This window comes from Cydia splendana, chromosome Z, assembly GCF_910591565.1.
Source record: "Cydia splendana chromosome Z, ilCydSple1.2, whole genome shotgun sequence".
NCBI classification, from domain to species: domain Eukaryota; kingdom Metazoa; phylum Arthropoda; class Insecta; order Lepidoptera; family Tortricidae; genus Cydia; species Cydia splendana.
In genome coordinates, this window is record NC_085987.1 from 31,020,509 (window position 1) to 31,033,017 (window position 12,509).

At 39.6% G+C, this 12,509-nt stretch overlaps 1 protein-coding gene across 1 annotated transcript; it reads right to left on the minus strand.

Moving 5' to 3' along the window:
* Positions 1–1,619: 1,619 nt before the first annotated feature.
* On the minus strand, positions 1,620–11,516 carry LOC134804846 (uncharacterized). The gene is made up of 8 exons (XM_063778126.1): positions 11,276–11,516; positions 10,262–10,444; positions 9,749–9,831; positions 9,168–9,338; positions 7,894–8,037; positions 6,695–6,835; positions 4,340–4,462; positions 1,620–2,693 (listed from the first exon to the last, which is right to left on the minus strand). Exons 1-8 carry the CDS (start codon positions 11,354–11,356, stop codon positions 2,591–2,593), a joined length of 1,029 nt encoding a protein of 342 aa, XP_063634196.1. The 5' UTR covers positions 11,357–11,516; the 3' UTR covers positions 1,620–2,590.
* Between the last annotated feature and the right edge of the window lie 993 nt (positions 11,517–12,509).

Here is a 12,509-nt window from a genome sequence, read left to right on the forward strand (position 1 = left end):
TTTATTAATTTTATTATTTTTGGCACTATGTCCCTATCGATATTTTTAGACGTAACTGGTGTGGTACTATACAGCACGTCCACGGATGATTTTATTATTTCTTTTGCGGTACATATTCATGAAAAGAAATGTACTTTTACGTACTTATGTTTTTAAAAAATGTACTCGCACGGTTTTGGCATAGCGACATACAGGTCGTGGTCGTGCTGGGTAGATACTGCCTGGCACGACCACACTATATTTATGGTTAATTTAATGTCAAATGAATACAAAACAAATGTACTCAAATTGTACTATCTACAAGCACATCAAAATGTGACAGTCATACTGCATAAATCGCTGTCATGATTAAAAAAGGTGAACCTAAGGGCTGATTTAGACGGCGCGCGAACTCGCATGCGACTTTCATTACATTTTTTTTGAGCATTGAGAATGTGCTTGAATGGATGTGACCGAAAAGGAAGAGTCTACAGAAGGCCAGAAGAACAGTTCGCTCAATGTTACTTCTCCGAAAGGGTCGCCAATGGCGGTGGATCCGCAATGTTCTGGGGCGGCATTTCCTACGAGGGGCGGACAGAGCTGCTTTTCGTGCCTGGCGAGGGCCGTGACAGTGGATTGACCGCTGCCAAGTACATCACTGATATCCTGGAGGAACATGTTGTTCCTTATGCCGGTATTTTTGATGAGGGGTTCATCCTACTGCAGGATAATGTCCCGTGTCATACCCCTAGGGCCACCGCAGCCTACCTTCTCGAAGTGGGCATCGACACCATGAACTGGCCAGCGATGAGCCCGGACCTTAACCCCATTGAACACGTGTGGGACTACCTAAAAAGTAGGGTTTGGAAGCGGAATCCTGCCCTGGTCAATGTTGAGGAGCTGAAGGGAGCGTTGCTGGAGGAGTGGGACGCTATTCCTCATCATCACATTAAAAAATTAATTAGGTCTATGAAAAACCACTTGGTTTGTGAAAGGAAGGCCGTGGGTGGCAATACCAAGTATTAATTAAATAATAATAATCGATATCGTATTAAAAAAATTTACTTATTCTTAAGTTTGCAGATTTATTTTTGGAGCATTATGCGACTACTTTCAGTTTTCAGATTTTTTGTAGTCTTCAGATTCGAAATTTCATTGAATTTGCCATTTTTCTAATGCGTTACATTATAAGCTTTCAGTTGATACCAAAATTTTCAGAATCGGGTATAGAATTACAAAGATATTGGGTGCAGACGGAAAAATGCAGAGTGATGCAATACTTTTGCACGCGAGTGTATATAACGCACCAAAAGTATATTATAAGTAGTTTAGTTACTAATGTTACTATGTAAATTTTTGTAATTACTTACCTATATTGGCTATTATTGTACCGGTAGTGTGTGAACCTTTTATAAAAATACCGAGTTACAATGGGCTTTGGCCGGTCCAAGTATTTAGCAGACGGCGCCAGCACAGCTTGCCCTGTCAATCCTTGTCAAATTTTTTTTTTTTATGGATTTTTTATACCCTCACAGAAAAAGAGGCAAGAGAGAGAGGCTATGATGGCACCATCTAATGCAACCCTTTGACAGTTGCCAACCCCATTACTTTTCGCAACAAACACGAAACAAAACAATGGCTTTCATTATTTTTATTATTTATTAACTCATAATATAGTTACTTTGAACTTTCAAGCAAAGAAACAGATGGGACAAGCGCAATGTAGATAAATCCGAATAAAACATGAGGAAATGAAGTCTGCTTTACAAAATACTGCTAAGCTCATTTCTATATGCAATTACGATTGCATAATTCCACTGAAGCGGTATATTACCAGTATTACCACACATGATATGTTAGAGATATACGTAGTTCATTTCAACAATCCAGTATAAAAATGTTTTTAGATTGTTATTAAATTTTATATAATCCCTAGATCGAATCAAAGAAGACGTTGACAAAGCACAATGTGAGATAGCGTCCCAGAGAAATGTAGAGAACGAGTGATATATGTAGGCGAGTGTAATAGAATAATACTTAACGGACACTTACGTAATAATAACAAAAAATAAGCAAGAAAGAGGGTTTCTGTATAATCTAAGAAAAAGTACGTATCAAAATAAAAATGATAAATAGTGTTATTTTCGGCACTGACTATACAACGTTGACAATGTAAATAACACGTTCTCTGTCTACCGTATTCAAAATGTTTATAAAATAATAAGGTGGACTTGAGGAATTCATTTGAAGATCATGCACGTTATATCACAGAATCATGAAACTGTAATCTTAATCACTATGACTTGACTGTAGGTACCTACTCATATACCTGACAAAATACGTGAGCTTAGCAGTGTCGTAAGATGGTATTCATAAAGAAACTGGCGATATAAACTTTATCAACAAGCTTTACACACTAAGTTCCTCGAATTAAAAAATGATGATTAATAGAAATACAAATTTTGCTTTTGACTTGTCCAATTTGTTTCGTGATTAGAATAAAATTAAACGATTGGTAATTGGAATTTGTAAACAGGTCGACGGTTAGACAGTACATAGTGGAATCAAGCGATCTGTACAACATCTGGGGCTGAGTGGTCAATGGCGGGGGTCAGTACACCTTCAGCTGGTTCTTGTCGTCAAAGCCAGCGGAGTGGCCTGCGTTGCGCACTATGAACGAGTTGCCGTCGAAGTGCATGCGCCTTTCGCCGCGCCTGACAAAAACATTACTAATTATACCTTTCAGGCTGCGTTTCGACCATAGATGTGCGAGGGTGCGATGCGAGGGATGTGTTTGTAAAGAACCAATAGAAATTAGAATTACTGCATATCTATTCCTCGCTCAGCGTGAAGTGATTCTATTGTTTCTTAAACACATCCCTCGCACCACATCTCTTGTCGAAACTAACGAGAATCTTAAAAATGGCTTTATGATGACAATTAGGGTACGCTTTTTATTCCTACACATATATTAGGTCCTTACCTATGAAATTGGCGTTTTTGTTCATAGATATAAGTCTGATCCTAGTTTTTTTTTTTTTTACAAAAGTACATACACAATTACAATAAAACTACAGTGCACTCAATAAACAACGATTTTACATACAATTAATTGTTATTTTTTATTGTTAAGTGTTCAGAATTAAGCCTTGAAAATAGGTCTTTTCATGTGCTGTCGGTTCGAGTATTAAAATTACTTATATTTTTCTAATGGTACCAATTTTCAAGAAATGGAGATATTGAAAACATACCTTAAAGGTGTCAAAAATTACTGGAAAAATTTTGTTTGGTTTGAATTAGCCATCAAAAAAATATCCGCAAAATTAATTGTATGGAAATTCGTGTTTCGTTGAAATTCTCCGAACAAAACGCCAATTTCATAGGTAATGACCTAATACTTTCATATGAGCATACTAGAGTCCTAGAGTGGCATTTCGTCCACAGAACTCTATTGAAATCGTCTTGCCAGCCATTCAGTAGGTAATTTCATGAAAAAAATTAAATATAAAATTGGCTCCGAAATTCCTCAAAATATTGCTCCGCCGCTGACATCTAGGTACCTCAGCACAGCAAACCATATTGGTGAGGTTACTAGAGAGCACGACATAATTAAACGATCGAACATTCGCAATATTGTCCATCGTAATCTCCCCATCATCTTGAGAATACAACACACATGGGCAGCACAAGTTTGTGAAAGCGAGCTATTTTCCCGAGGCGCCGCACCAGTCAGTCATTTGATATCGGGCCTTTTGTTGTCGTCACATCTACAAGCTATTCATTTCAAAACAAGGACATTTGATACGTAAGTATTAACATTTAGATACAAACCGTTGGCGTTTCGGAGTTTATAAAAATGGCTTTATACAGGGATACATTACATCCTTACTTACAAACGTACAACGGGTGACAGGTATCTATCAGGTGACTGACATAATGATAAGTAGGTAATTTTATGACATGCGATAGTAGATAGTTAAACAGGGATGTATGGCACCCATTTCTGACGAAATATATTGACGCTCGAACGGAGTGACAATCAGATAGATGATTGATTCATAGGTATCTTATTACAATGCGATGGACAGAAGCTTAGAAGCTGGTGTAGGCAAAGGTGAACTATCCAGTGAGATGAGGATCCTCAGTCATGCATGAGGAGAAAACCAGCGAGAGAGAGATATGTTGATAGCGCTGTACCTACGGCTCCGTAGTGCATAACATTGCGCGGTCATTTTGGGGGATTTTACTTTACGCATCTTATACTACAATCAACGAATCTTTGATTTTGACACAACGAGAAACGGATGGACTTAAGTATAATAGATTATCTTGCCTTTGCAGGGTTGGTTTGCTTACGTACCGCACAAAGAGGTGCTGGGTCTGCCCCAGAGAAGCGGTGCAGTGCAGGAAGGGGCTGGTGATCGAAGCGGAGCCGTTGGTCGGGCTCGTACGCAGCTGGTACTTATGGCTGCAGCGGTGGATCCTGAATACAAAATATCACACATTCTAAAGATGCGTCCAGAACTCCAGATTCGCGAGTGCACGTGCTAGTTTGCTATAGATTGCACACTTTATGCGAGCCTTGCACGAGTTGCGTTAATTAGATGCGCAATCTCACGACGCATTTTTTATACATGGACTTGACGCACCTAGAGACAAAGTTCTAGTGATTACTCTATTTTCGCCATAGCAATGCCTGTTTATGTCTGATTTGGGAATAGAATACATTTACCTACTTAAGACCCTCTACAATAAGTCGACGCGGCAACGCGCCTACATGAAAAGGTCTCTTAGGTGTTGCTCTATCTTCACGTATTTTAAGCTTTGGCAGTCTTTTTCTTATATAGCAATACATCATCATATATATAAAATTGAAAAACCAGAACGGGATAAAAAACGAGGGAAGAAGCCTTACAAATTTCTAAAAAAGTTTTTGACGCGTTTCTCAAATACGACGCACGTATGATAAGAAAAAAACTGTTCTAATCTATTATCTAAGTATGAGAATATAACTAGAGCATAAAAACTATCGCTTTCGATGCGTATTTAATTTACAATAAGCAAAAGAAATTTTCATAACATTCTTCATTTTACGACTATCGGCTATTTTCGGAAACTCTCGGTTGATTTCGTTTCGAACTTCAAATAACCAAAATTATGTTTGTTATGTTGGTATGCAGTGATTTCGGCCTTTTTTACTCGAAGTAAAATAAAAAGTGCTGTCAACCTCAACCTTTTACCTTAGTTTATGCCCATACGAGTGACATGCCATATAATGACTGATAATGACTTATCAATATCAATAGTAATTTGTATTTTGTTGTTTTAAATTTCTTTTTGAGTTATGTTATTCAGATTTACTTTCACAGCTTCGGCAAACAAATTCGTCCGGGGACCGGGCTGCCGAGATGGGCCAAAAATACAAAGTTGATAGCAAGTTATAATGTAGGTAGATAAAATTTAAGTGCATGTTCAGATATTTTTGAGCGAAACGACCTGGTGAAAATAAGCAAACGTACAGTCAGCAGTCGGCCAAATATCGTAATATAACTCTGTTGCTATAGAAATAAGGATGTGTTCCGATATACTGGCGGAATACTGAGAGACAAAAGTGGCTAAGCTTACATTGGCTCGAACATTTAGAGAGAATGGGAGAGGATCGTGCCGTGACGAGAGCGTACTTGGGACAACGAAATGGGAGACGCCCAATTGGACGTCATAGGTACCTACCGCTGGAACGACGTAGTTGCTGTAGATCTGCTTATCCTCGGCCATGGGGACTGGCGAGAGCTATCGCAAGACCGAGAAAAATGGTGTGTTTTGTTTTGTCTTTTCTCGGAGGCCAGGATTCACATAACCGTAGTAAGTAATGTTAGTATTCAGAAAGGGAGTACGTACGTTTGTACCAAAAGGCGATTTATGGGCGGTGGTCGTCCATATTCGTCTTAAGGCGGAAATTAATCTAATGAACGTTTTTGCAATTAGGCTTATAAAAATAAATAATAATTTTATATTGAAACGAGTTTTAAATAAATAACTACGTAGATGAAAAAGTATAATTTTGCCTTTTATCAAATCACATATTTTTTTTCAGATATTTTGCGTATTAAGTTATCCAAATAACGGGTACAAATAAGAAATCCCTATCACCGTTATGAACCCTGGCAGGGTTGACACACTCTTCATTTACGCGAGCGGAGCTGCGGGCCCGTCTAGTACTCATATAGCAAGTATCGCTGACAGGAAAATTCGCCGCACAGTGCCTTAGCAGTCGTGGAGCTTTTCTACTACGGATATCTCTACGCTCTATAGGGTTCCATAGATCTTGCATCGGTTAGTTCCCGATTCGCCGGATTCTTGTTTCGTCGGATTCTCGTATATTCAGATTGTGATTGTGATGTACTAAAGTAAATCCAGCGGAACAGGAATCCGGCGAAACAAGAATCGGGAAGTAAACCTTGCATCGCACGTGAATTTTAGACAAATGCGGCATTTGATCGAACGATTGAATTTGATGCACCTACCAACAAATCTTTAGTCTTTATTTCGACAAAGTTTAAAAATAGAGAGTGGTGACCCTCAATTTTCATTTTTCTAAACCAGAAATATCACAACTTGAGCGCCGAGGAGTTTAGAACTCGCGACCTTCCGTGTTTCGTGTCGATGTAGAAGTATTAAAGCGATGTAGGGTTTTATTAGCAAAGCAGTAACTTGCCTGACGAGCCCGTCGGCGGTCTGACTGACGCGCACGTTGTTGATGATCCAGTTGTCGATGCCGTCGTCGGTGAGCCAGTACTGCGTCGTCTCCAGCAGCGACAACGCCTCGTTCACGTACGACGGACCGTGCCGCGACTCGCTGGGGACATAGTATATTCCAGTGCCACACATTTCAAACCATGTCAATTAGATGCTAAGTGAGTTTGTTGGTTTAATAGATAAGTGATAACAATGACCTATTAAATGATTGATTCATACAGGTGTAGCTACGTGTGTATTATTGTCAACAACAAAATAACTGAAATGCATACGCTCTAAGCATAAGTGCAAAAGCCCGTAACAGCTACAGACAGTTTTAATTTTAATATTGATAATATGATAGTATAACGTACAGACAGCAGCAGAAGTAGCTAATCAGGCGAGGTGCTCGTAATTATAGGTACCTACCTAAGGGCAGGCGTGGCTCACTCCGCGATTTCGTCGCTTTGCTACAGGTAGCTAAAAGTACATCCGTTCCACACCAATTTTGGTGGCTAAGCCGCGCGTGGCGCTGTCGCCACCTAGCGGCCATATCTGTCCTGATCGTAACAGATGCGTTTTGTTAGAGAGTGAGTCTTCTGTACCTAGTACCTACTATTATTTATTCCGTGCTAAGGGGTAGGGTAGGACGGTAAGGTATAGGTATACCTAAATATAATTGTTAAAACGTGCATACACTTCAGCAAAAACAAATTCACGAATTTGAAATAGCATAATTCTAACTAAAGCATAAATGTGGCAAAGCGCGAAAAATGCCACAAGTCATTGGCCCGAGATGGGCCCCAATTTGACCGAGACACACTTTGAGAGTAAAGTGGTATCCAGACGGGATTGATCAAATCAGTCGATTTGATCAGAAATGAAATTGGCGTCAATCTCCAATTTTAGATATATGGTACTGATATTAGAGCCCTCTAAATTGAAAAAATGCCCCAGAACGAAAATACTGGCCTCACAAATTGGTATTCTTGCGTCCGCATCTCATTTTATTGGTAATATCGGTCATTATCGGCGGTTGAATTCGGCGAGCCAAATTGGTATTTGCGTCCGCACCTCCTGATTCGATCGGGCAATTGAATCAGATTGGCGAAAAATTGACTAATCTGGATACGCCTTGAAACTACACGCTCGGGTATGAACCGCGCGCGTGTTACGTACTTGTAGAACACGTTGAGAGTGAAATCCTGGCTCATGTCGAGGAAGGTGTCGGTGGTGGTGCGCGTGCCGGCCGCGTCCACCAGGTACACCAGCGCGCACTGCTCCGCCGTGAACGAAACGCCCTTGTACCACATCTTCGCGTATCTGGAATACATTATAGATATATACCTAATTACCTACCTATATTTTTAGGGAGTTAATCATCCGACTCGCCTGATATTCACCAGAAGTTATAGTTATGGTCCAGAAATAATTCAACATTTAAAATAACAAAATATTTAAACAGGGATAAAACGTTTATTTGTAATAAGTAATAATTTATTTTTCAAAAGCAAAAATGCAAAAGCAATCTATAATGTTACCCATTCTATTTCTATCCCTCTTACAAAATTTTCAATGTTACAGCCTGAAAAGCATGCTGGAAAATTTCTTGCATATCCCCGCATTTTTTTTTAATTCCTCCATGGAGCTTAGATGGCTGACAAAAATAGTAGTTTGTGTTACAAGGGATCAAAATGATATATTTCCGTCAAGGGCGTACATTGAATCCTGAATGAAGCGATGGATTCTACAATAGAATCCCGAACGTAGTGAGGGATTCTAAAGTAGAATCCTGAGCGTAATGAGGGATTCAATTGTTAACGCCCAAGACGAAATAATTTTGATACCGTGTGACACATACTGCTTTTCACATCAACTATGAGGAAAATAAAAAAATCTCAGTGTTGACTAGTGTCACCACTGTGCACCACTGTAGTCAGTGTTGCCACTTTTTAATTTCTACTCTTTTTTGCCAGGCTGTACATACGATGTTCATAGTTAATTATATTAATATTTTATACTGGCAATGAAATGTCCTTGAACAGAAAAGTGCCACTTTGATCCCTCCTAGCAGGGAAGAAAAATCCATTTTCTGATTAGGTGATGTGAAAAATTACTTTTAGGATAGGTACCACAGGGTACAACCGATAAGAAAAATCCATTGGTGATAATTTTGGGTCGTGAGGTGGCTAGTTAAGGTTACCTCTTTTGGAAATAAGATTTCCGGCGATTTTTTCGTCGTTAGAGGGGCCAAGAAGCAACAGGCTTCAGCTTCACAAGAATTTTCTAATACCACCTGGAGGGAAAGTACCTACTCTAAAGAATGGAGATAGCAAATTTCACTTAAAAGTAACATTCCGTTATTATCATAAAAAAAAAAACTATGTACATTCAACGATTTAAAAAAATACGCTTCCCGCTTTAGCTTGGTCTTGATGTTGTACTAGACTTACTTGTTGTTGCCCTGCAGGTGGCAGGCCTGTATCTCGACGCGAGAGCCGTAGTGGTAGACTCGTCCGTTGGGGTGGATGAGCGCTGCGGCCGCTCCCGACCGTGACAGCGCCAGTATGATGTTGTTCTTGGCGTTGGTCACCCGAACAGCGCCGTCAATCGTCATGTCCACCCTAAATATAATAATGTAGTGAGGACTAAGAAATCGACAAGGAACTGAAATAAATTGTCGAGGTGATGAAAAAGTGGCAAGAAATTACAGAAATCTGCTAGGGAATGAGAAAACGGAAGGGGGTTGAAAATTACAGCAATTACGAGATTAGCTTGAGTCTTCCATAAAAAAAATAACGGCAAGAGATTATTATAGCTAATATAGGTATTATACGCGCGTTATTTAGTATTGTACACATCGGGAATCATAGACGAGCTCTGGGCACATCTTTATTGTCATTTAACAAAAACAGAAAAATGAGCCTTTGATAACTGACTCCCCTCTCCTCTTTGTACAGAGATACTGAAAGGTAATAACTAATAATATAAATGAAATCGACAGTGATAACATATTAAATAAACATCCACTCACTTTACTCTATCTCTTAGCCTTAGACAAATGGTGCCGTGGGGCGTCACCGAGCCATTGTACCCGGCTCCTCCGACCTCCGTCACCTGTCAGTCGAACACTCCGTTTATACTAACTAGGCGACTTACATCCATACTACGATACTATAGCAGTATAGTAGGGCATGTGTACTGTTAAGCGTGCTTATAATATATATTTATTATTTTATACCACGTCGGTGGCTAACAAGCATACGGCCGACCCACCTGATGGACCTGCCTGCCTGCCGCCTGGTGCGTTGCCGACCCTTTAAAAACCTGTACACTTCTTTTTCGAAGAACCCCATACTACACCACAGTGTAAAAAGTTACATTGGTCCGATGCCTTTGACGTGTAGGTACCGAGCTACTAACAATGGCAATGACGGCGATGTATGCAGCTCGGGTGCGCGCGATAGCCACAGTAGTTAAATTACGTTTAAGGGATGTGTAGTTTTACTCTAAGGATTTACACAGGGATGTTAAAAAGTGGTGATACCTCGAGCTCTCGCCAAGTGTCCGCATGGTAGATGTCGTCTCCGGGGTAGAACGGGGCTTTGTTGCGCTGCAGGGGCGCGCGCCACGGGGGCTGCCAGCCCGTGGCTCCGACCAGCTCAGCCTGCCCCAGGCCTCCTTCCAAGAACTTGCTGTAGTCTTGAAACACGGACAGGTTGGACTCATCCTACCAAACATTATGTTCCGATCAACACACTGAACTTTACTTATACCGTTTTAATACTAGTCATAAATCTATATCCTATTATATATACTTAGGTAACATTTTATAACTATGTATTTATGATTGTATATTTTTTTTTAAAGTAGCGTTTGCTGTGCATTAAACATAAGAGCTAGGAAAGAATTATTAAGAGAAAAACCTATTTCTAGGAACCTACCCGTAGTAGGAACAACCCGTGACAACTACATGAGAATATTTACATTTAATTTCTAGGTAATTAATGATTCAAATACTTATGTATAAGTGAGTTGAGTAGTCTGGTAGGATGATCTATTCTATTGTTGGCATCCCACCAATGGTGGATACCATTTACCAATTTCGATTTTACTAAAATAGGCGCCAGCCAGGTTAGTCTTTTTTTTATGCCAACTTAATACCGACTTATTATTTTTTTGTCGCTAAAGTAATAATATCAAGTTAAGTATATTTTGTCCTGTAACATTTTTCTCTAGGATCAATAAATTATAGAGATAGGCGAGGTTGTAACCGACAATAGTACAATGACATAGGTATATTATTAAATCCGTTCTGGTGCTAGTCGGCCGCTGCCGCGGCACGCTCGCTTCGCTCGGCTTCGCGCACTGTTTGATCGCAGTCAACCTAACACACTCCTCGCTTCGCTCGACGTCGCACCTATCCTGCCTCTATTACTTGAATTATCTAAGATCCTAACGCAAACAATGACCTGATAATCATAGAAGACATATATTTTTCTCTATACATAAGTATAGCATCTCGAATAAAATAAAATAAAGTATAAGTAGGTAGGTATACCTGATTGTAAGAATGTGCCGTATAGACACTCCTGGGGCGCACAGGTATAGTACCGTCCTTTCTAAAGTCTGCGTTAGCCATTCTCAAATTTCTTTAACTTAAATCCAGTATTTATTTAAATAAAATACATGAACAACAGTGACAAGCAGCGATGGAAATACTACATAATAAAAACCATAAATCCCGATTGATATGTTCGATAGGTACTATAATAGAAGTCATTTGTCATTTATTTCCTCCTAAATTCGAAATTTAATTTATTCGTTTCTATGTGGCGATGACGTTTCTCGTCTGCCTGGTTCGGCAAAGAAGGTTCGATTGTCTTATTTACAATTTTATAGGGAGCGTGCATGAAGGCAGGATACTGTAGGAGGCAACACACTGGAGCCGTCAGATTTTTGGCGCGAGGTGTAAATGTGAAGTTTATGCTTCCGATGTATATAGCCAAAGAGTAAAGTAAGTATATAGGTATATATAGCCTACAAGATGACAGAACCTACTACGAACAAGAAAACGTACGAAAATGGTAGATGGCAGCACTTGCTTTGGCAATGTACTTATATGTTTATATTTCCGATTCAGGCCACACAACACAAGATGGCAGACCCTCCAACGCGCACGGTCCCTATAGAAAGAGTGGTAATAACTCGCGCTTTGGTAAGAAAACTGATGTATGGAGTTAGAGTTAGACCATGAAAAGTCTGCAGCGATTTTGATAGCCCACGCAGTGCAGGTGTTATTTTAAATGTCAAACTACAATGAAATTATGACGTGCACACACGTAACACTTGCACTACGTGGGCTATCAACTTTTCTTGGTCTAACTCTAACTCCATACATCAGTTTTCTTACCAAAGCGCGAGTTATTTGTAGTCGACATCTAGCTAGCGTCAAGTAGCGGAATTTATCAGTACTGCTAGTTGACAATATGTACCTAGATGTCGCGATGAACGAAAACTCAACAATTTTCAGCTTATATTATAACCGGATTAACCGGAGCTCTATTTTCAACTCCTTCTGCTTTTAATATTTGTTGTTAATTGTTTAAGCAGTACATTTTTCATCAGTAGCGACACTTGTGACATCTGCCGTCAAGTAGAGGAACTGATAATTCTACTACTTGACGTTAAATGTCGACTATGAAATAACTAGCGTTTTGGTATACCTATAAGAAAACTGATGTATGGAGCTACCACACTTTCTTATATTTCTCTATGCATAGATAGAGAAATAT

Bases quoted from the DNA above. Each gene is read 5' to 3' on its own strand.
- LOC134804846 (XM_063778126.1), bottom strand. From the start codon at position 11,356: ATGGCTAACGCAGACTTTAGAAAGGACGGTACTATACCTGTGCGCCCC. The intron at 6,836-7,893 runs GTACGTAACACG...CTATGTCCCCAG, and splicing joins ACTCTCAACGTGTTCTACAA to CGAGTCGCGGCACGGTCCGT. The intron at 4,463-6,694 runs GCAAGTTACTGC...TTTTGTATTCAG, and splicing joins ACCGCCGACGGGCTCGTCAG to GATCCACCGCTGCAGCCATA.